This window comes from Sinocyclocheilus anshuiensis, unplaced genomic scaffold, assembly GCF_001515605.1.
Source record: "Sinocyclocheilus anshuiensis isolate Anshui unplaced genomic scaffold, SAMN03320099.WGS_v1.1 scaffold20, whole genome shotgun sequence".
Classification (NCBI taxonomy): Eukaryota; Metazoa; Chordata; class Actinopteri; order Cypriniformes; family Cyprinidae; genus Sinocyclocheilus; species Sinocyclocheilus anshuiensis.
This window is the reverse complement of record NW_015558646.1, coordinates 2,477,891-2,503,273: the sequence shown is the minus strand read 5'-3', so window position 1 is coordinate 2,503,273 and position 25,383 is coordinate 2,477,891. Positions and strand designations below refer to the sequence as shown.

Below are 25,383 nucleotides of genomic sequence, written 5' to 3'. Positions count from 1 at the left end.
TTAAAAGTTCAGAATCAGTCCGTCAGTTTGTTAACCCAAGCAAAAGCCCCCCAAAAATACACATTAATGTAAACAGTCTTGCAGATTGTATTCATCTTTGTATATCTGAGCTGTGTATGAGTCTCAACGAGTCATCTATCGCTAGAACTAAACACGTTGTTCTGTTCTGTACTGTGTGGGCTCAAAGTCTGTGGCAGAAAACAGCTTCAAAACATATGGGTATAGAGTTAAAATGATGCATTTAGTTGCAAAAAACTGTATTTAATTGCACAAAAAACAATGAAGCATTTTATGTAATTGTTCTTCACTCTTCATTGTTTTATGCTTTTCTATAAATGTTTTCAGATGGCCAGATTTTATATTTTTAAATATACTTTTGAATTTATTTACATAAAAATAGGTATTGCAAAGTAATTGCTGACAAAAAAATGTTTTATAATTCTTTCCATTTTGTTTACAACATACATTATTTTTGCAATTCAAAACGACTTTGCTTCTGCAATACTTTGTTTTGTTTTGTTTTGTTTTCAGCTATATACATAACCATTTTGACACCATAAAGAGAATAAAACCCAGACATGCATCCAGAGCCATTATTCAAATATCATAAAATAAAGAAATCTAGCAAAGAGGGAAATTACACTGCTACACTCCACTAGTATGACGCTCTCTATTTGGAGGAAAAGAACTCATCAGCCAGGCCATTAACGCTCAGGGCTGCCAAGCCACGAGGCACGGGTTGGCTGCTGTTTTTAAAAGCCCCCGTTTCTCCAGATGTAAACAGAGAATCTTCCCCAAACATTGCCTTTTTAAGACTTCTCGGTGAGAGCTAGGGGGCGACCTCTTCTGCCACTCGCTGAAGCTAATGAAGGACTCACCGAACAATGGCTCACACTGACACCGTGTTGTCACGCTTCTCCACTTCACTCCTGTCTAAATTTAGTCTTTCCAGAGCATGGGTCTGGAGGAGACAGCCCCTCTAAACATTAGTCTTTTGCAGGCTCCTTTATGGACGAGGGCGAGAAGGGGATCTAACCGTTATGGACATTTCACAGACAGACCTCACCACCCCCTCGCTCTCTGTTTAGCCATATCCAATCTGCCTCTTTGACCTCTGTGGCTCGACGTGTCCAGGAGGAAAATTCATCTGGCGGCGAGCACGGCCCAAGGTCAAGGCTTTGTCTTGCTTTCCTTTATAATCGCTCTTATCTCTCCCCTCAGCAGATGTCTTGGTCCATTGATGCCGAGATGCGGTGTGAATGAATGTCTGGTTTGTGAAGGTCTGCTGCTTATATGTACATTCTCAGAATTAGAAAGGGGTCAGCATATGTAAGACAACACTGAGTATTACATTACAATTAAATAAATACAAAAACACACTTAAAGAATATCAAATCTGGCCATCTGAAGACCTCCACAGAAAAACGCTAATTGGCTAATAGATTAATCATTAACACACAGATTCCAGTTTATCCATGTGGGTGTGTGATTTCATTAGCAAACTGTTTGTGTTGCCAGCGGTCAGTGTAATGATGATCTCCAGAGCCATATTATATTGTTAGATAACAGTTTTCCCTAGGCCTGTTACACACAGTGTCCATCATCCTGAAGATGACCATTTCACTGCCGTTAATCTTTGTGTCATGAAAGCAAAAACATACAGCGGCTTCATCTAAATATTTTTTTAGTCCGGGACTAGATGTCGCACGGGAAAGTTGTCACAAGGGTTACGTCTCAGAAGGTTTTGAGCCAAAAGTCTAGCAGTGGTTGGTTTCAAACTATCTACTTCACAACTAGGATATTTAGAATTTTAAAAATAACACATGATTTCTGTCCTCCAAACTAAAATTAAAATATCAAAATAGTTTTAGTTCTAAAGGTGGGGTTTTTTTCAGTGATGATATAGAAGAACCATTTTTGGTTCCCCAAATAACTTTTCACATAACAGTTTTTTCTTAATGTGAAGAACATTTCAATAATCTAAAGCACCCTTTTCCACTATAAAGAACCCTTTGTGCATTGAAAAGGTTCCATGGATGTTAAAAAGTTCTTAATGGAACCATTGATGCCAGTAAAGAAATTTGTATTTGGAAATAATAAACCCACACTGGTGTATTAAATGTCTTTGTTTCTGGGCAATAACCATTGAAATGTCGAATAGTGTTTTTATAGCCATGACTTTAGGATGTGTAATAATCAATAGAGTAAAAATGTGACAACTTGCTCTGGCTTTTATTTGTACACTGTGATATAATCATAATGTTACAATTTTGGCTTGATATTCTGATTTGCCCAAATTTATTGTGACGTTTTATCTGGTTACAGTTTGAACAGCCGCCAACAGAGAACGTCTTTGTGTGAAGACAGTTTTTGAGCCCAACTGCAATTCTGCCTCCTTGAGGAAAATAAACAAACCTCTTTCTCTCTTTTTTTCTTACCCCCTCTCTAACTCTTTTCTAACTGTGACTTGTATATGATTCCCAGCATTCTGTAAGCAAATGCTTTCCCATATGGGGAAGCGCAGTGCTTTTGAGAGGATGTTAATTATTTTAAATAACTGTGTCTGCGCAGAGCCTGTGTGTTTCCAGGCAGGAATGGCAAAGAGCCCTCTGTTGTTAATGGTTTCCACATGGACTCTCAGAGAGGCCGGCCAAGACTCCAGCACAGGCAGAAATCTCCAAATTTAGAAGAAATATGAAAATTGTCAAACGTGCCTTCCTTAGACTGAAACGGCGGGCCCAGCCCCCTAGCCTGAGTCCTCCCTCCCCGTCTCTTCTCATCCTCACACACTGCGGGTCACAGCTCGGGGTCACGGGGGCTCTTACACCAGCCAATCAGGCAGCTCGGGAGGCTTTCCCTGACGTGCCACTCTGATAGTAAGCCGGCCCCTTGCCTCATATAAGGTAAAAGAAAAGTCTTTGCTCCCCAAGCCGGCCATGCTTCAAAAAGGAGCCTCGCACCGGGAACCCCCTTCAGACGGTGGAGCGCACAGCGTCCATGAGCGGGGACCACCTCTCTGCATCTCTACCCATCCCGACACCAAACACCCAGCCACCCTCCCAACCCAACCAAATCAGCCAGGACCAGTGTGAACGATCCTTCTTCTTCAAAACAGACTGCGGTAAGTCTATCTCAACCTACTATTATAAACATCCGACTCAGTTCGTGAAGGTAAATGTAGCAAATTAATTTGTTGGTTGGTCAATGCTCATGTTGCTCATGAGATACTGTGACATACCAGGCATGTCAAGCTGTCATTGAGAGCAGGGTGACACTGAGCTGATCCAGCTGGCTAAAAACACTCCGCTGATACAGTGAGTGCTTCCCCTTCAGGTACTGAGAGCAATAGGGTGCTAGGAAACAATCACCAAATGTGGCTTTCCTGTAGGAGTGCACTTATGAATCAAAGCTCAATCAAAGTCCTCTGATTAAGACAGGATGGAATAACTCATGAAAACCTAGTTTTATGTTTTCAAATGGTATTGATGAATCGCAGATGACTTGCATTGTGCTTGCGTGCTGCAGGTTGAGTGTGTGCTAGGGAGTGTAACAGGAGAGTTCACCTGGGGATAGTGGGCCGAAATGTGAATTGACCTCACAGAGCACAGTCTCGAAAGCTTCATTGGGGAATGTGATCCGGCTGCTGTTTAACTGGCCTTTGAATTTGACTTTGAACATGAATTCTGTGAAATCAGATGTTAAATAAGAAACTGTAGTCAAAATGTCCCCTAATTTTACTAAATTTCATGTGCGCTATTAAGCAATTATTGTTTACATTTTCAGAAAACCGTCTTAAATCTACTACTTTCAATGTCTCACTAAGTTCTCAGACTACACCAACTTTCCACCATGTGCAGTATCTCCTGTCAATAAGCACATTAGGAAGTTTACTAAATATCTCAGCAGCAGTGTCTAATGAAATTGTTAGAGCGAGAGAAATGAGGGGCAGACCTCCATCCCCCACACTCTCTCCTCCGTTCCTCCCATCCTTTGTTTCTGGAAAGTTGCAAATATCAGATTCAGGGGGGGAGCGGAGGAGGAGGAGAGCCAGCAGATGTGGCCAGCTGTTGTTAGGCTTGGGGTCAGCGTTTAACTTTCCTAGTCCAGGGATGCCACTCTGGTGACCTACTGAAACACACTCTGAGTCTTTCACACGCACACACACACACACATTCCAACACATTCAAGCTGAATCTTAGCATGCCCATATAAAGTAAAAGACATGATACACATTGAACACATTGCAGAAGGACTGAAAATTTGCACCAATAGCTTAAAAAGAACAGTTATGGCCCATCTTGGTATAACTTTTAGATTTTTGATGACAGACTTTGAGCACACTCAATCTGGCTGCATTCAACATAAACACTAGATTTTGACATAATGTTTACAACTGTTGGGTGATTTCAAACCAATATCTCTATTAACCATCTATTAGCTAGTTTGTGTGGTGTTTCAAATCTTTAAAAAAAAATTATAAAAAAATATTATATCATTTATTTTTTATATAATTTGCAAAAATGTTCCAATAATTTGAATTATTATTATTATTATATTTTTATATTATTATATTTAAATATTATATATTTATATATATATATGCACTGTATATTGTATTGCATTATTTGTTATTGTATTATTTTGTATTATTTACTCTTAATATACAATACTATTCATATTATTTATTGTAGCCCTAAATTGGAAAAAGTTCAAATGAGCACCAACAGTTCCTCATTAGCTGTGAAACCTTTCCTTTGTATGCACATTTGTTTACCGTATTGTTGCCAGTGCCGCCCAAAGTCCTGTAACCCTCAAAGTCTTATATTCCAATCTACATTATACTGTAAGTCTTATTCTGGATGGATGAACATCACATGTGTGTTGATGGACAGATGGACAGATTAGAGTGTGTTGATGGACAGATTAGATAGAGGGATGGAGGGGATTATTGAGCTGGAGACAGTGAGGGAGGGAAAGGAAGTGCATTATTTATTTTGTGAGGAGTCAAAAGTCTGGCAGCCATCACAGCAGAGTGCTTTCACATGACCCTGTGGCAGCCTTGGTGCTTTGGCCTGTCCCCTGAATCACTTGCTCCCCTCCCCGAGCCCCTGGGGACCCCAGTTCCCAGGGTCACTTTCACATGAACAGTGGGAAAAGGGAAAGAAGGGGGGTTAGGTGCTCACCAGGGACTACCCAAAGCCCATGTCCACCCACTCATATGGGTCCACACAGCCTCAGGCCCCCTAAAAACTCACATGTGACATTTAGGGACTATAGCACACCCCCCAGTTAAGCTCTGAGGTGCTGATAGAGAGCGCTGTCCTGTCTGTCTGGGAGTGTTTTTTCCACATACACACCACTCCACATTACAATTACTTGTGAATGCTTTAGGGGTTTGTCAGTTCCTTTTTGGGCCATAAAGCGCTCCTGCTGGGCCTTTGGCTTGTAAAAGGGGATGTTGGTTTTTATTATGATGTTTAGATGTACCTGAGAAATGTTAATGATCTCATATCTCTTAGTCAATTGCAAATGTTTTCCCTTCCTTTTAACCTTGTCAAATGAATATTTCACATTTGTTGAAGAAAGAGGTGGCATATGAGAATGGCATGTCTTAGCAGAGAAAGTTTGAAGGCATCAAGCATAAAATTGACCCAAGAAGTAACATGCAAACTAAAAACAATGCATAAATCGGCCTTTCTAGCTTTCTTCTTTTTGCCAGACTAAATGCCACTACATAGCTAACATCTTTTCTCAGCTTTTTCTCAGAAAAAAGCAAAACCATGACAATAAAACTTGGTTAATGAGTTGTAAATTATCTTATTAAGCATGGGGGGAATCTAGATTTAACTGTTAGTTTAATCAATATAAATAATTGCATGCTTTTCTTTTAAATAGTCACATTATTAAAAAGAAAAAAAAAGAAAGAAAAAAAATATGTTCCCAGAAATCCCTACATGACACGTCACATTGCATTTTATTTAAATATTTCAGTTTCTCCTTATTTATTTGAAGAGTTATATACATTAGGTTGTTTGTTACATTTTATGCTGTTTAGTTCGTATTTATTACATTAATTTAATGTTGTGTGAGCTACCCCTCAAGTGGTGAAATAGTCTTTTAATTAATAATTATGGTGGTTGTCTCCATATTTTTTACAGGAACAGCTGCAAGTTTTTACCATCTATTTTTCACATTGTAAGTTTACTGAAATCATTTCTGATCACAGTAGTGATAGCGTAAAAAGGGGTTGTATGGCGAGATTCATAGTACAAGTGCTGAGCAGAAGATCACAAGCAAACAAACCCCATAGCATTGTTCTAATTACACAACATCTCATTCTCAGTAAAACACTACAAGGTGTGCGTTAACAATGCATCCTCGTGAATTACATATGTTTCCCAAAAGAATCTAAAATAGATAACGGCTATTAATTTGATATTCTATTTGAATGGATGAATGTTAAATGCATAAGCCTGATCTTCAGAAGAGAGATTAGCTTCAAGAGCTAGACAGAGCAGAGAGAGAGGTAACAGGCGGGTGCCCTCCCTCCTCCCTCCCCTCCTTCTCGTTTCCTGTCGTGATGATTTAAGGAGATGGGGAGAAATGAGAGGGAACCTTAAAAGGCAATGTTTAGGCATGCTCGCGCTCTCCATTATCAAGCCAGAGTCTGTGTCTGTGTAAACACAGCATCTGCCTCATCTGTGGAGGTGAGCGTTTTGGCACTAGTCTGGCCTGTCACTATAATAACTCTCTCTTTCACTCCTTCACCGTATCCCTCTCTCTCTCTCCTGATCACATACACACGTTTACACAGATCTGTGTCTGTGTAAACACAGCATCTTCCTCATCTGTGGAGGTGAGCGTTTTGGCACTAGTCTGGCCTGTCACTGTAATAACTCTCTCTTTCGCTCCTTCACCGTATCCCTCTCTCTCTCTCCGGATCACATACACACGTTTACACAGATCACATGCCATTTCCATCACCCCTATGATTCACTCTGCTCTGTTTCACTGTTGTAGTGTCTTCAGTTTATTTTTATTTTCTTCTGTTAGTTTTTTATGTATATTTATTTTATATTCATTTAGTTAAAAATTCTTCTGTAGCTGCCAAGAACATCTTTTCTTAGAACTTACTGTAAAATAATATTAAAAATGCATTTTTTCATGTTTCATGTTTAATCAGTGCAGGTTTTAAAGGTTAAAAAATGTATATTATACACATAATTAACAATTAAAACCAAAGAGTAATATGTTCTGATTTTTTTATACAATTTTTTTTTTCTTTCAGTTTATACAATTATTTTAGCTTGCATTTTTATTTCAGTTAACAAAAATATATTTAGCTAACTAAAATAATGTTACACTATTTGTAAGTGACTTTCAAACTGGACATTAAATCATAGTCTTGCCACAATCTCTGTTTTTTTGTTTTGTCTCTGGAATGATTTGTTTTTTTAACTATTGCAAAAAACAGCTGGCGTGCTGTGAAGTGTGTAAAGCTGGTAACACTTAGGCAATCTTTAGATCAGGACTGTAGACTTCCTCCTAAATGGCCAGACTGTGTGTGTGTGTATCAGCTTTTGTAGAAACTGAAGGCCATCTGGTGTGATTGGAGGTGTGTGAGGTTCACCTCAGCATACAGCCAACCCGCCAGAACTGCCTCATACAACACAACATGCCAAGAAATCTGAGACATTCTTTGCATGTCATGCTTGAAATAACCATTAACATACTTTGGGGGATTTTGAAAACGTATCTTTACAAAAAAAATAGGATATGGGATAAATTTTGATTCACATATCCAGTCTATTCCCATTGTGAGATAAATTTAACTCTTGCCTCCCAAGTAGGACAGAGCCTGGGAACTAGGGTTTAACCAACAGGATGCGATGTTTATTATTGGGGCTCACTTATTAGGCAGTAGTTCAGTATGAGTTTCTCCACAAGCGTAGAGCCTGGCAGCAGGATGTGTTTGTTGAGTTTTCCCTCACATGGAATAATAACTGAGACATCCGGCTCCATAATATCTCACAGAAAGGATATTCACAACTGTCAAACACGAGACCCAAGGCCTTGGCTACACATACTCAGGCAGATTTCCCTCGAAGTTTTCTGGCTTCTTCTACACCTTCGGCTCTCTTTTGCCTTTTACGTCAGGCTCCCGCCAGCTGTGACTAGAAAAGGGAATGTATGCAGGCAGTACGGCGGAGAGCGACCAGGGGAGGGGAGGGCACACGGAGCTGTGACAAACTATCTGCTTCCACAATCACTGGCCGTAAGAGGCTGAAAGAGTGAATGTTTATCGAAAGCGCAGCTACATTTTCCATTATCCCAAAATAAAATCCCTTAAGACATCCTTATATGGGCTGAGGGAAATTCCAGAAGGGGGATACGAGACAACCTAAAGCTCTCACTTGCTGGAAAAGACTCAAAAAAAAGACTTAGGAATTTTCATGTTGTTTCTCCACTTTTCCCCCATTTTTTTGGAAGAGACTTTCTGCTTTGTAGTCAATTTGATACTCCACAAATTCAATTAAGCGGGATTTGTTGGGATTCTTAGCCTCCTTATCAAAGCCGCCTGGGGCATTCTGAAACCCTATGAGGATAATTGTTGATAAAGTCTTTTCACACAAAGTCAACTGAGAAATGTGTGGAAAATCACTGATATTTGTACCTCTTGGCTGTTGCACATGACACTGGAATGGTAGAATTAGCAGTGACATTATCCTGGAATTTCTGTTAATGAGATTCCATCTTTATCTCTCATTACAGAGTCTGCAGGGGGGGGGGGACACAACATGGACAGTTGACACAACATGCTTCAGGTGATAATATACTGTATTCCCTTCCATATCCTTGAGATTTCTTTTAATGTTATGGAAGCCCGTTTCTGTATAAAAATAATAATAACAAAGGTAATTGCAACTTTTTATCTCACAATGTAATTTTAAATCTTGCAGTTGCGACTTTATATTTCACAATGTGACTTTATGTCTCAAATAGTACATTTTATATCTCGTAATTTTGACAATATCTCACAATTTGACATTAAATCTTGCAATTGTGACTAAATTTTATCTCATAATTGTGACTATGTATCACATTTTGGACTTTATGTCTCACAGTTTGACTTTAAATCTTGCACTTGTGACTGACAGTTTGACTTTATACCTCAAAATATTCAATTGTATAACTTGTATAATTGTGACAATATCTCATATTTGTGACTTTATATCTCAACATTTGACTTGAAATCTCGCAGTTGTGACTTTATATCTCAGAATGTACATTTTTACATCTTATGACTCTGCAGTTTACTGTCTATCTCTGAATGTAAATTTTATATTTCAATATTTTGCATCTCATAATTATGACATTATCTGACATTTTTGGACCGTATCTGTCACACTTTTACTTTACATCTCGCAGTTGTGACTTTATATCTCAAAAAGTACATTTTATTATTTGTAATTGTGACATTATCTCATAATTGAGTTTTAAATCTTGCAATTGTGATTTTATATCTCAGTCAATTTTATATCTCATAATTGGGACTATATCTCACATTTGGAACATTATGTCTCAATTTGACTTGAAATCTTGCACTTGTGACTGACAGTGTGACTTTATATCTCAAATCTAAATCTTGTAATTGTGACAGTATCTCATATTTGTGATTTTATATCTCAACATTTGACTTAAATCTCTCAATATCTCTACTTTACATCTTGCAGTTGTGACTATAACCGACAGTGTGACTTTATAATCTCAGAATTTAATTTCTTTTATATCTCATAAATATACCTATATCTCACAATTATATATTTTGTTACTTTATATCTCACAGCTGTGACATTACAGTACACAATTTGACTTGAAATCTCATAATTGCGGCTACATCTCACAGTCATGACTTCATATCTCACAACGTGACTATTTCTTAAACTTCACCTCACAATTAACCTGTACTCTAAAACGAAAACAGGCTCCTATATAATATACTTAAAAGGAAGACTAAGTGGACGTTTTTCCTTTGTTGTACTCAGAAATAGGTCACCGTGCTTCATTTCAGTCTATAAACAGCAACAAAGTGGAGCCAGACGTGCTTGTCAACCGAGCCCTTGAGTGCTTCTCCAAAGGATTTTACTGTAAACTGCGAACAGTACCTTGTGGATAAGCTGCATATCTGTCTGTTAATGCCTGCTGCCCTCATCTCTCTCCATAAACCACAGCACTGCTGGAAAAGCCATTAGAGAGCTGTGTCAGAGCGAGCGAATGATCCTGCATAATCACACCCGCTTCCTGGATGGAGAAGTGAAAACGATCCACAAAATATATAGAAGGAGAGCAAAGAGTTGCCTGTCTGTGAGAATGAGCTCAGCTCTGGGTGCTATACAGTAGCATTTTGTGGTTTCCACACACCACAGCATCAGACAGCAGCACATTCAGAGAGCTGACGGCACTAGAGCGAGGATTTTCAGCTATGCAGATGCCAGTGTGGTGTTATCACATGATTGGGAAGGGGTCAGACTCTTTTAAACATATTTGAACCATGTCATCTGCTACTTATGGCGCTTTTCCACTGCGTGGTACGACTCGGCTCGGTTTGCGTTTCCACTGCAGTTCAGTACCGCTTTAGAGTGGGCGGGATTATTCACATGTCCTTATAGTTGCGCCGCCTCTATTGCTGCGACTCCTGAAAAACTTTTTCATTCCACGTCGCCCCATCAAGCTCTCGCTGGATCCGCTCCTCTGCTATCAACGAGAGGAACGTCTGTACTTCCTCAACAGACAACGAAACAGCCACTTTTTGGTTGTTAAAAAAGGTGCGCTTGTTCAAAACAGTTGCATTCGATCCTTCGCTGGCTGTGCTGATTTAAATCTAGCGGTTCTGTTGTGTTTGTGTCGCAAGTTCAGTGACGCAGGTAGTGACGATTCTCTCCGGCCAATCCGTGGTCAGCAGAGTTTACACGTCACGTTTTGGTAACGGTACGGTTCACTTGGAACCTCAACCGAGGTGGTACTAAAAAAAGTACCAGGTACTGTACCCAGTGGAAAAACCCCCAAAGGTGAACCGTACCGTGCCGTACCATGCAGTGGAAAAGCGTCATTAGAGAAGATAAAACCAACACTGGGCTGGATTCTGACAGGTTTATGAATCTTTTCAGACATCCTGCTTCTTGAATATGTGTCAAATCAGCCTGTTTAACCACCTCTGTTCGGTTGGGATTTTATAGGATGAGAAAGGCCGTCCCCTTGAACCCGGCTTCCCTGCGGACCGGTCTGATTGAGACAGGGAGTGGTTGTGTATAAAGGGGTGTGGCCTCGCATTCTGCGGTACACTGACTCAGGGGCACTAGGCAGACGGCTCTGCATTGATGTTGCTTTGAACTTGAGTATACAGATGTCCACTGCAGGAATAAACATCCTGTTCTGCAACCACCGATCTAGCAGAGCCAGTCTTAGCCGTATACCGCTGGGGGCAGAAAAGCGCTGGAAGTCAGAGCAAGTGTGCAGTTGTTTGTTTAGTGGATTGGAGTCCCGCAGCTCCAAGGTTTTTCTTGGGTGACAGCCACTTTCAGAGGCAAGAGCTCATGCTAAATATCCCGCTGTCAGGCTGGCAAGCTTATTTGTGTCTGAATCGCTACATAAAGGCTTTCCGTTATCCTGGGTGGCATATTCCAAAGCATAGGATCAAGACTGGAATAGGAAGGAAAAGCTGAGAGGTTTGTGGGGAGATCAGGGCATGTAGGTCAAAGCCATTTCCTATACACCCACAACACTTCCCCCACAAACATCCATCAAATTTCGTCAGTGTTTTTGTCCAAAAAGGGAGAAAACACTAAATAAATACCATCTATCAATGTGTAATTGAATATTCATCTTCTGCCCCTGATCTTTAGGTTTAATAGCTGCAGGTCAGACCGGCTGGCTCGGTGACAAACTGAGGAATTCATCCAAATTCATCCTCTGGTTCTTTATATGAGACTGAGTCACCTCCCATGTAATCAACAGGATGTAGGAGGTCATAGTCCATGTTGATCAAAGATGGTAAGATGGAAAACACAAAAGGAGTCCTGCATGATTCATTCGCCCTACAGTCCTCAGGCCCAAGGTGCAGTGCTGCATCTCTGGTCAACTGGGAGTCTGAGATGAAGCACTGTAGCTCGGGAGGAAGGGCAATACACTGAACGCAAGATACCTTGATTTTAAATGACAAATTTGAGATTGCTATTGAATAAAATACTCATTTATAATTAACAGTAGCCTAACCATTGTTGTTTATCATTAGCTTTATTTGGTAGACCAGGTGTTGGTAATTCTAGGATTAAATGTGCTTCTATTGTTGCCAGTCTTCCGTCAATGCATTCCATCATTTCCCCATCCCCGGGGTCCAGTTTTCCCAGGAATCCCTTGGGCAATCATAAGGGGGATTCCTGGAAATACTGTTCTTGGGGGTGGGGCTGGACAACTGAATTTATCAAATAATATTTTATAATATGATCACTAGTTATACTCCATTTTAACATTTTTAAAATGTAACATGTATTGCAATATGCCATTCCAAAGTTTGGGGTTGTCAAGGTTTATTTAGCATTTCTTATGCTCGCCAAGGCTACATTTATTGAATTAAAAATACAGTAATATAGTGAAATATTATTACAATTTAAAATAACTGGTTTATATTCTAATATATTTTAACATGAATAATTTATAATTGTGACCCTGGATCACAAAACCAGTCTTAAGTCACTGGGGTATATTTGTAGCAATAGCCAAAAATACATTGTATGGGTCAAAATTATAGATTTTTCTTTTATGCCAAAAATCATTAGGATATTAAGTAAAGATCATGTTCCATGAAGATATTTTGTAAATGTTCTACCGTAAATATATCAAAACTTAATTTTGATTAGTAATATGCATTGCTAAGAATTTCATTTGGACAACTCTAAAGGCGATTTTCTCAATATTTTGATTTTTTTTGCACCCTCAGATTCCAGATTTTCAAATAGTTGTATCTCGGCCAAATATTGTCCTATCCTAACAAACCATACATCAATGGAAAGCTTATTTATTCAGCTTTCAGGTTATGTATACATCTCAATTTTGAAAAATTGACACTTAAGACTGGTTTTGTGGTCCAGGGTCACAATTTATTCCTGTGAGGGCAAAGCTGCATTTTCAGCAGCCATTACTAAAGACTTCAGTATCACATGATCCTTCAGAAATCCTTCTAAAATGCTGATTTGGTGCTCAAGAAATTAATTATTATTATCAACAGTAAAAACAGTTGTGCTGCTTACTATTTTTGTGAAACTGTGATTTTTTCAGGATTTGTGATTAATAAAAATAACAGCATTCATTTCAAATGGAAAACTTTCGTAGCATTATAAATATGCTTACTGTCTCTTTTGATCAATTTAATGTGTCTTTGCTGAATAAGAGAATATATTTCATTTAAAAAATCTGCCCCAAACTTTGAATGTTTATATTACAAATATATTTTATATGTTATATTGACGATGAAGGTAGTTATATTTTAAAGATAAAGATATTATATATTATATGCTAAATCATTTACAGATTTAAATATAATAATTTTAAATGTATAATGTAAAGACAATAAATACATGAACTGATGTTGACCTCCTTCAATGTTTCATTAAAACTTGTTGTTATTGTTTATTCATCAAAAAGTGTTGTTACTGACTTTTTAATATATCCCTATTTAACCAATTGTTTATACTGCTTTGAAAGATATTGTAAAGCCTTTACTTACATTTATCAAATGACATGAAAAAACAGCGCCACCTATTAGTGAAAATGTACAGAACATCAAACACAATGTCCACAGGGGGGCGCAGTTCACGTTGTAAGGCGTTTCAAAGGGAAACCGCAGCCCACACGTGGTGGCTCAGATTACAGGAATTTTACTGAAGTGTGACTGGAGCTATATACGTTTTTTACAGTTATCACAGCAGTCCTACTATAAGACCATGTATGGTAACCCCTCTATTTGTGTTAATGTAAATGTGAACAAGAAAGAAAATGTGAACAGGTAGCCTAATCAAAGAGACCATTCATTAAATAATGCATTTTTGATATTGTTTTATAATACTGTATACAGATGCTCAGGCACCTATGTGCAGTGAGTCATTCAGGATTAAGTGGGCGGTAGATGCTCATACATTTATGTGAGATTTCTTATACTATTTACCAATGCTGCCACTGAAATGTTTGACACTGTGTGGGAGGAAAAGATCCACACATTTGGCCCTCTGACAATTATATGTATTTAAATAATAGTAAACAAGAAACTGTAAAGCAATTGCAATTCAAAACTACTCTCACTCTTATCAAGGTCTCCTGAGAGACATCAGTTGCATAAATGTTGATATGTTTTGCTTACATGCGAGGAGGGTGAAGGGAAAGGCACGAGGATCTGTGCTGAGTTGCACCGTGTCACGTTCAGCCCAACAGCTGCCTGGTGGAATCCAGCTCTGGTGATTCTGAGCCTCTGAATCCACATCGGCAGAGATGCTGATACAAAGACAGCTGTGTGTGCTTCAGACGACAAGATGGTAAATACGTGACAGGATAAAAATATGTAGCTTCAAGGCTGAATCAAACTTTTCTGCATTTTTCTACATCTGTGTTATTTTGGGTTGCAGCACATCTGCGTAAAGCATAGCTACATAACCAGAAACAACAATAGATAGGCCTGAGGTCAAAAAACTTTGCCATAGCAAAACAGGAGGTAAAATATTTTATTCATATGATTTTATTCTTATTCTTATTATGTAGTGCCTTTTACGTTGTTTCTTTTTGGCACAATATAGTGAACTGGCTGGGTATATTTGCTATTAATTTAATAACTTAGTACAAATACGATTATTTGGGGCAGTATACATGAATTTAAACTAAATTAAAATGAGATATGTTACTTTGGCAACTAGCTAAAATAAAACATTATATATATATATATATATATATATATATATATAATTTCATTACACCATTCTGAAGTTTATCCACATTTAAGTGTATCTAAATGATTATGTAATAAATATTTATGAGAAAATTAGTAAACATATTGCTTTTTTAATATTTCATATATATATATATATATATGTGAAATTATATGATATTTTTGTAAGTTTCATTGTCATTTGATTTATTTTTATTTCTTTATTTCATTCATTTAGAAGAAAAACAGTGTTAGGAATTTAGGAATTATGTATATAATTACAATACATCTATTGTTTTTTTTAATATATATTTGTTATTTGTGGTTTGGTTTGCAATATGTCTATTTACAACTGTAAAAATGACCTGTAAACATGCTGCTCAGGTCTTTTGTTTGCGGATTGCAGTTTAACAATAAAAGTCCGAGTCATGATTCTCTGTTCAAACAACATGAAAATCTCAATAGACTAGTACACGTGTCTAAGAGCATTAGAGGAATAATAAAAATGCTGTTTTAGAAATGGTTATTGTGATCAGCAAGTATATATCAGTAAATCTAAGTTTAGCTGAGTGCAGTAACATGTTTAGACATGAGTTAGATGGAATGCCTGAATTTAATCAAAATAAAACATTTAATCAGGTTATGGACAGATTTTGAAGGTGGGGTTTGGTTACTTTTAGATGACCTGTTGTTGTATAAAACACACTGAAATGTGATTAAATAAAGTTGACTGTAAATGCTAGTACAAACTCTGACCTGCATGTAATACAAATCTCTCCATTCTGGCTCAGACTTGCACATATGACGCAAAGGAAGAGATCTACAGGGTGAAGGGAATTGCATGGCTGGTAATGCCGTGGAAGTGTGACGCACACAACTGATTAATCTGATCATGGCACACCTGGCATGCCAAGGTGTGTTCTTCCTCTTCCCTCCATTTTTCTCATTCAAATGCCAACGTTCCCAAGGCCAAACGTCTTTAGCCATCTGCTTAACCAAGACCGCACACTGCCATTCCATTTGGAGTGAGAATTCCCGTGATTTGCCACACTGTCCGCCATGTGCTGGGTAAGACAAGCAGTATTGAGTGCTCTGTGTGTGTGTTTCTAGTGACACATTACAGAAAAAAAAAAACACCGTTAGGTTAAGAGGCAATTAATCAGCAACCAAGGGCAAACAAATGTATATTCAGAAAATGTTTTTCAAACATTATATTATAGTTGTTTAATTTAAAATGTTTTAAAAATGTGAAAAACTTGTCCAGTTTTCTTAGTGTTAGTGGAACATTGTTTTAAAGTAAGCATAATATCCCTACAACAGTCTTATCAACTTAATTTTAACAACTCAACATTCTACACTCTAAAAAATGCTGGGTTAAATACAACCCAGTGCTGGGTAAAATAGGGACAAACCCAGCAATTGGGTTGTTTTGACCCAGCGGTTGGGTTACTACCCAGAAGGTTGGGTTAAACATTTAACCCAACCGCTGGGTCAAAACAGCCCAATTGCTGGGTTTGTCCCTATTTTACCCAGCACTGGGTTGTATTTAACCCAGCATTTTTTAGAGTGTAGAAACATAAATATGTCTAGTTTCCATAATTGTAATAAAACGTTATTTAATGGTTAGCATAACATTCCTGCAACAGTCTTTCAACTTAATTTTAACTCAACAACTAGGAACTAAGAAAATTCCAGTTTCCATAATATTAAGTCAATGTTATTGGGAAATAACGAGGAGAATAACAGTGCAGTAAACGGTAAAACTGTTTGCACTACAAACCATTGTGTTCATAATTAAAACAATACATTAAATAATATGGTATAAGACACATCAGTTTGCAATATCAAGCACCAAAACAAGCTGTTTTGTACAGCTACAAATAGCTGGAAGCTAATGAAGCCGGACACAATAAATTTACAAATGGTCGCGTCCGCTCTTACGGGAAAAAAATAAGGTGGATAGGTTAGTATGTTCCTAAGCATTCTTTCAACTGAATTTTCATTTTTAGGAACGTCGATCTGTAAGATTCCAAAACTTTAAAAAAGTACCAGGAAGCCATAGGCCTACTTCAGAGAATGTGACATCATCTCTACTTTGTGAACACAAACAGGTCCTTTATTTGCAACAATATACATCTCACCCACTCAAAAGACACTTGACAACCAGTCAAATGTCTTTTGAGTGCTTTGCAAGCTGTGTTGTTTTACTAGTTTCACTATTAACCATTTTTACGACATGTCAATAGTAGGCCTAATGCTCACACTAGTCACTGCGGATATTCTAGAATTTAAATAGCATCATGTCGTTATGAAAATTACACTGATTAACCACAAAGTCATAAAAAGTGAACTAAAAATTACAAACTTGATAGTCTGGTCCATTCTTAAGGTCATTAGACAAGCCTAGGGACTATAATGGGCCTTTCATTTTATGTATGAGGAGTGGCTAATCCTTTAGCATGAATAATTCACACTCACTCACTCGTTCATTCAGCATTGTCCTCTGATGGATTCTGCGCTAGGATTAATGCAGTTGAAAGACTGTAGCTATCTGCGTGTTAAGTGTGCATTGCTAAACGTCAAAGCAAATGCCAGTTTAAGACAGGGTGTGTCGGAAATGTGTGAGAAGGTGAATGACACCACATGCTGGGGGCTTTTCCAGAGCACTGGCGTGCTGGGTGTGTCGGAACGTGTAAAGGTGTCTCGTACTTTTCATTACAGTTTCATGAGACGTACTAATTAAATATTTGGACGCCGTATTGCTTATTTCGTTATGAACATGACCATCTTGTCTGCCAAAACGGCACCTACTTGTTTAATTTTTGTATGAATTAACTAAATAACTATCGCCTAACGTAAAAGAAGGGTATTATTACACTGTTTGCTCTGGTCTTTTGAATTCTTCCTTTTCCCACAGCACAGAGTCTTTCCAGTTGTTACACATAGACAGTGAGCGCAGTTCTGTGTTACACTTTGATATTATTTCAAATGGATTGGCTTTCATTTACCCCTCGTGGTAAGCATACAATTACTGACCCCCGCACACTAGTTTACGCTCAAACAACAGGATGAAACGTGATCTTTTTCTGAAGCAGCCTGTGTGTCACAAAGGCTCATCGAAACCGATGCAGTGTCTCATTAATGCCACAAGGAGGCGCGTGTGTTTGACTATGGAGGAACTGTCGCGTCGTTGCCCGAGGCATTTACGGGAACTAAGATTTTTTTTTTTTTAATATTCTGAGCTGTGGCAGTTGGGTGTATGAGCCAAAGTTATAAATATATGGTGTTAGAATATTAAATGTTTTGCGTTATTGTGCCCCTCATGAAAATATGTGACTTTTAAAGTAATGTTTCTTACCAAATCAACAAAAAATCCAGAATAAACAAAAATGGATCTTGTATTGATTTAATGTGTGTCATTCTCGGTCGCTAAAAAGCACGAGTGTTTATTATTAGGGTGTGTTCTCATTGATGTGCAGATAGATGCCCTACAGGAGGCGTGTGTCGTGCTGTATATGGATTGACCACTCCCAGTTCATCCAGTAGTTCTCAGAGAGATTAATCTGCTGTTTGGATGAGATTAGTCTAGCCTAAATCTGATGTAAATTCACCTCATGACACGCGGACATTTTAAATCCTCAGACGCCTGCTACATCTACATCCAGACATTACGCTTTTTTGTTTTCTCCAAATCTTTTATCAGAAAGCATGAACGAGGTGATATGTAGCAATTTCGTTGTTACCCTGAGGTTAAATACAGAATATAAATTATATGCTTTACAAGCACAGAATTCATAGACGGCAATATTAACTTCACATAAAACAATAAAAGGATTTTCTTGGCCAAACTTCATTATAATGGCCATTTTAATAGCTTTTTCTGGCACGATGCACTGGGAAACTGCCATCGGAAAAACTATTTTAGATTTTTCACATATGAAAGAAAAAAAAGGAACGTTTAAAAAATTGTAATACAAATATTAAATGCAATAAAATTGCTTAACGTCAATAATCATTGTCCTGATAGTGGCAAAATGTATAGACACATTTAAAGGTTTTAAATATATATACATATACATATATTTACTCTTACCTTCGAGGCACATTATTTGCCCCTCCCCAAAAGTTATTTTATTTCATTATTTTTAATTTATATTGTTTTCTTAAGTACATTCAATGGAAAATAGTTAATCTTTTTAAACATCGATTTCATGCCTTCAGAGGGATATAGAGGAACTGAGGTAGATTAAGTGGTAGTGTAGCATGGATTACATTACACAGCTACAGCAGTACAGCGTGCGGTCACGTGACGCTTGACTCACCTCCATAAAGGGAAGGGTCCTTCAGCAGAGCCTTCAGTGGGCAATAAGTCATTCATACTTTATAAATGAAGGCCGTCTTTAAATAATACACCAAAGGCTATACAAAGAACGTGCTTAAAAGGAGTTATTTGTAGAATACAAATTGGTACATGATCATATAAGGCAGTTATATTTAAGTTTTGGGTTTAAACTTCACATATTGACGCTTTTTGTTGAACAGGTTTGTTCTGAGCCTTCCTATTCACTCCCCCTATGAGGCAGCAGCTGTTTTGTGCATGTGTTGATCTGAACCCCACTCCCTTCCCCCCTTCATCCATTTCCTTGAAGTGTCCCATTTTAGACCTATTCTCAGCACATTTTAAACCACTTTGTCATTTACTTAATTTAATAACAGGTAAACTGGGACTATGCTTTGATTTGAAACGCCTACAGATGACCCAGTAACAAGTCGGACAAAGCTGCTGCCCTAAAATTAAAAAAAAGGAATTTTTATAATTAGTAACACATAAATGCATTAATAATTCAGTGCTGAATATTTAAAAAAAGCATTGTTTTAGTAAACTGAAGAAGCCATTTCTGAGGTTCGTCGATAAGCACATTAACCAATTTCCACACCTGCCATTTGAAGCCATTTTAATATTTACAGATATAAATCCTGGAAATTTAAAACACCACGAGCACCTAGAACTACCCACCACCCCCACAAGAACTGCTTTCCTGGATTACAGCAATACCTTGAGATTATTTCCATAAAGATATCCCTTTAAACACTTGAGACAACGTCATTCAAAGCTTTATATTTTCTCGAGAACCAAGCATTTTGCCTTCTCATTTTTAAAGCATTTCATTTTAATTTTCAGTTTCAAAAAAAGTTTGACGCCTGGTTGTGTGGTACTTCAATAAATGTGCAGACTAGAGACAGATAACCTGAACAAATGGAAAGGGAGGGGGACAATCTCAGTAATCCGAGTTTGTGCATTCTCGTAAAATTACAGAGACTGGGACAGCATTTCTGAGAAGTCATTTTAATTTATTCTGACATGCTAAAAGGGAATAAATTACACTTTTATAGAATGTCCAGCTGTTAAGTACTTAAAGCTGGTTCTGAGGGACAGTTTGGAGGCAAGGAAATCAACAAAAAAAAAAAGAAAGCCAAGTTACTGGTGTGCATTTGTCGTGGCTAAAGGCTGAGGAAAACGAAGGAGAAAAAATAAAATTGCTCTTGCCTCACAAGACCCAAAACTATATAGAAAAGAACCCCTCCAACATGTTTCTTTGCAATAAAAAAAGAAAAGGAAATGAGCAGAAGACTGCTAACCAAACAGCAGTGAAAATTGTTGCAGAGAGAAAGTCCCAGAGATATTTTACAAGAGGATCTGCTTCACCACAGGAAGAAGCAACAAAAAACCCTTTCCCCAAAATTATCGATTCAATACAGGGAAAGACAACTCTATAAAACTGAAAAAGTATTTTTCTTTTTTTCCGATTTAAAAAAAAAAATATATGCGCATATAAAAATGGTAACGGGAAGGGTGGAGTGAGCACATTTTTCTCTCAAAAACAGAACATTGAGCCTATCATAGCAAATAATACGAATTGTTACTTTCTCAATCAACATGAACATTTTCCAAAGAGAAAAAACCCAGATCATATGCATACAATTTTCATCTAAGCAATTAACATACAGGTTTAGTTCAGAGTGATGACTAATTTTTAATGAATATACTTCTGTGGAGTTTATTCGTTTATTTTTTAGACTTCAGAATACCAAGTACAATATAGTTAATGCAGCGTTCTAAAGAGAAACCTAGTAGTCACTAGAATGCTTTTTTTGTTTTGTTTTTTATCTTCACATTAGAAGCTCTCTAGCACATCAGCAGGCAGAATTGTAATTACCTTTTTAGAAAATAAAAACAAAACCCAATGTTTGCCTTTTTAATTATTTGGATACATTTGAAACAAACAAAAAAAAAACAAAACAGATTTAATCTCAGATGTTTCAATTTGCTCGAGGAAAGGAAGAAAAAAATACTGAAGGATGAATGTGTCTCAGATGTCTCCATTCTGACAAGAGTGTCTGGGTTCGTGCCACGCTTTGTGACGAGAGGACGATGAGAAGGGAAAGGGGGGCCAAAGCTGCTCTGATGGGCAACCAAGAATTCAGGAAGGACCCCAAACAGCTTTCCTGAAGGAGAAAACTCGGGAAAATATTGGCATGTGCACAATTATATCCCCATTTTCTACAGTTTGCCGTTTCAAAGGAGGAGGGGCGAAAAGTCTTAAGGGACAGGACAATAGAAAAGGCTACAGCTTCCAACTCCAAACCAAGCCTGCTCTCTGTGTGGATATAGTATATACATACCAATATATAGATATATGCAGAGCATCTTATCTATATATACCGATTACATATATAGTATATGGAACAAAAGTTCTTTAACAGGAAAAAGGTTGCCCACAGTGCCTGGCAGGTTCTGGTGAATTTGATCCTAGATGCCGGGGTGTGATTGGAAGGCAAATCCTGCTACGACCACTCTGCTCTGCTTCATTACATTGTCTTAATGCTTAGAAACCTGCAAGACAGGGAGACAGATAGATAGAGAGGAGAGGGTTAAGAGTTAGTGGCACAGATCTGAATGGGGTTGAGCTACTGTAATCAATGCAGCCAACCCCGTCAAAGCATTATTCAGTCCTGGAAGAGAGAAAGTGCAAAGTCATCAGTCCCTCTCTGCAGTAAAGTCGAGACTTGCTGCAGAGAATCTCAGAAAAACATTCATGTCATCAAATTCACGGGGGCTCAGAGGGGATCCACTCTTTCACACAACAGTCCAAGCTTACTGTTTAGCCCACGTAAAGTCTGAGTGACTGCGCAAGTGCTGAAGAGGTACTGGGGCAGCTAAGACTTCACTAACCACGACTGAGGCATGTTACTCATTCATACACTTCTATAGCCGACTGACACCTTAACCAACTCAGCTGCTGCACGATCAGCCTCTCCACGGTTAAAACCAGTTAAGAGCAAAGCAGCTGTCCCTTCAAGAATCCTTTCATGTCAAGAACTAAATGAGGGGCATGACATTATTCACTAAAACACATACTAGATGATGCTACCAACCTTAAAAAGCAGCACAATAGCCATCTAGAACGTACTAGTTAAAGGGATAGTCCACCCTAAATATTCAATTCATGCACTTCCAAACCTCTGTGACTCACTCTGAAGAATATTGGGAAACACTGGAAGCCAGTTAAATTTCAATGCAATGACAAAAAAAATGAGTGTGTATATATTTTTTTAAATATACGTAAAAAGTGCTGGGTAGATAGATATTTTGAGAAATATATCAGTGTTCCACAGAAGAAAGTCACACAGGTAAGTAAATGACCATTTGAATTTTAGGGTGGACTATCCCTTTAAAACTGACTGAGACAAATGAGACCGGTACAGATTCGATTTGGAAATGTAATTGCTAACCTCACAAGGAGCTTCAAGTCATGTACAATCACAATCCTGAACATTAAAAAAAAACCCTGACAGACCTGTGACATATTTTGAAATGTTTTCAGTGCAGCACTCTCAACTGTGGTCTGCTTCCAAAAATCAATGTGCTTTTGCCTCAGGCAAACGGAGCACAAAATCAAACAGGATAATATGGACAAGGGAATAAAATCTAAAGAGTTGTTTTAAGACTGCAGTTTCAACATTACTCTTTTGACAAATTTATAAATTGACCATACCTGGAAAACATAATATTTACTTGTTTCCTCATAAAAATCCTATTCAGGCTTTTAGAAGCTACAGAAAGATGACAAAGTATTTTTGCCAAGTTGTCGCCCATTCATGTCACTGCTTGTGTCATTTAGAAGTAATCCACAATGGACAGATGATTCAAACCAGTTACCAAGTAACCTGATTGTTAGGTTCAAGCTGCTACTACTTGCAGAGTAGTTACATTTAGCTACGGCAGCCTTGACATTTCTATAGACACTAATGGAAAAGACGAGGGGAAAAGAAGAAAATAAAATGCTTGACAAGCCTCCATTCATTGAGCGTGAGGAAGTATGCTGACGCAGCACTCTCAGGACAAATCTCACAATAATACAGCAGCACAAGCTCCAGGCCTCTGTTGTTGCAGAACTAACAAAGTTGCACCGGTAACCAAGAAACCAACAATCCCCTGCAAACAAAGTTCGTTCAAGCTCAAACACTCTTGAGCGTCACCACTTAAATTCTTGGCTGCAGCTATTCAGCCAAAGGGATCTTAAAGGGACAGTACTCTATTTCTCGAGCCTGTAAGAAGCATAAATCTTTGAATGGATGGAATTATCGCAATCCAAGTGTTACAATCATATTTCTAAGCAAGGTACATGGTGCATCCTGGCTTTTGAAGGGGGATGGGGTGCAATCAAACTAAAACGGCGTGCACAAAGGATTAGGCCAATACCACCTCATCAGCAAATGCTATTCTTAGTCCAGCCACTTTTAACAGCAGTTGCTCTCTGCCTTAATTCAGGATGAACCTTCAGTGTAAAACGGTCTTCCTGATTTTTACCAAGCATTTATCAACAAAGAACATAACTTGAACCTTGGGATTGAAAATAAGAAAAAGAAAAAAAAAAGACTCTAAAAGCCATGTATAACGTCACAGAGGAAATAGATCACAAAGCTCAGCTGGGAAAAAAAGCTGTCTGCGTGGGTTGATGGCACACCGTCACTATATTAAAACCCCCGGTCCTGTGGCCAATTAGACATCCCATTTACTTTATTATACAGATGATACGATATATAGCACGATACAACTTTAAATATCAAACTGCCAGAAAATTCTAATCTACTCTGAAACATTCCCACAACCTACAAACAAGGCTACTTGATAAATCCTGTAGACATCACAAAGTAGTTTAATCAGACTGCAGATGTTAAATTTAGGACAAATTTAGGCCTATTAAGCACCAAAGGTAACTCTGATAGAACTGAGATGTATACCATTGATAGTGATAAACACCCAAACCGAATACTGCGGTAGTCCAGGGCACTAAAGGACAGAGCAGTGGAAGAGGAGTGACAGCAGCTTTTCCACTTAACTGTGCCCTTCCAAGTGTCAAGCCTACTCTGCATTAGATGCACAACAGATTTAGACTACATTAAAGCCTACACCATCTGAACAGGACTACTTATCGCTAATGTAGTGCGAAACAGACTCTATATGCTCATTAACATCCATTTTAATCGTCAACAGGAAACATAATATGATGGACGAAAAATAAAAGCGCTCCAAGTCCAAGTCCATATACCTAGAATGGGCTACGCCTTCTGCTGGAAAGAAGATCCACAACTAGAATCACAAAAAAAATATCACTGTTGAGTCATCACATGAACATAGAACAACATTACAGTTCCCTCAACACCAAACATATAGAAAAGTACAGTAAGAGTCAATGAAGAGATGTGTAAATGACATGATCTTGGTTAGACTGTGGTTAGAAATCACTCCCACGTATCCATGTTTGTACTGAAGAGACCAATATAATCAAGACTAACAAGTGTTAGATCCAGGAACAATGATTGGGAGAAATCTGTCAAATAGAGCATCCCATTTAGAAAGGGGTTAATTTGAGGGATGGTTATCTGACATTCACAGAAAAGATTATGAAGCCAACCCTTCGTCCCAGAGAAGAATATACATTTTTTGGTACAAAGTTAGTAGTCAAATTTCCCAAGGACGTCTTTGCTTTTGAAAGACATACCAATTGAAAATTGTTTTTTTTTTTTGTTTTTTTGGAGTGGGGTGCATCCTTGAACTAACACCGTTTCTTTGCATTTCATGAATCTTTTGGGGAGCAAATGTTGCAAATCCACTTTTGTTTTTACAAATGTGAGCAATTGGTGTCTTTGTTTTGTGCTGAAAACGTCGCTTGGCTTTTTGCTACTAACCTTTCATGTTACTCTTGGGTTTGTCAGTTTGCTTGCCTGTGGGGGTTTGTGCCTGTTGCCCCTGTCCCCCTGAGGAGGCTGCTTGCTGTGCTGCTTTCTGCTTCAGCATGGTCCAGTCAAATGTGTAGTCATACTGGTGGTTCAGAGTCCTGGAAGTG

The 25,383-nt window shown here is 38.1% G+C and overlaps 1 protein-coding gene and 1 long non-coding RNA gene across 5 annotated transcripts in view; one reads left to right on the top strand and one right to left on the bottom strand.

Annotated features, from left to right (window-relative positions):
• Positions 1-1,268: 1,268 nt before the first annotated feature.
• Positions 1,269-25,215, top strand: LOC107680964 (uncharacterized). Its single transcript, XR_001633211.1, has 3 exons — positions 1,269-1,280; positions 11,461-11,468; positions 22,008-25,215. It is a non-coding gene; the product is annotated as an uncharacterized LOC107680964 (long non-coding RNA).
• The window catches only part of LOC107680963 (casein kinase I), a 25,545-nt gene continuing 20,071 nt past the window's right edge, over positions 19,910-25,383 (bottom strand). For 2 of the 4 annotated variants that reach the window (XM_016477058.1, XM_016477062.1), the window contains 2 exons: positions 25,226-25,374; positions 19,910-21,866 (listed from right to left, as the gene is read on the bottom strand). In XM_016477058.1, coding sequence (XP_016332544.1) covers positions 21,859-21,866; positions 25,226-25,374 — 157 coding nt within the window. In that variant the 3' untranslated portion in view covers positions 19,910-21,858. Of the gene's footprint in view, positions 21,867-25,220; positions 25,375-25,383 lie in introns of those variants that run through there. The other 2 variants (XM_016477061.1, XM_016477059.1) reach the window with 2 other exon arrangements.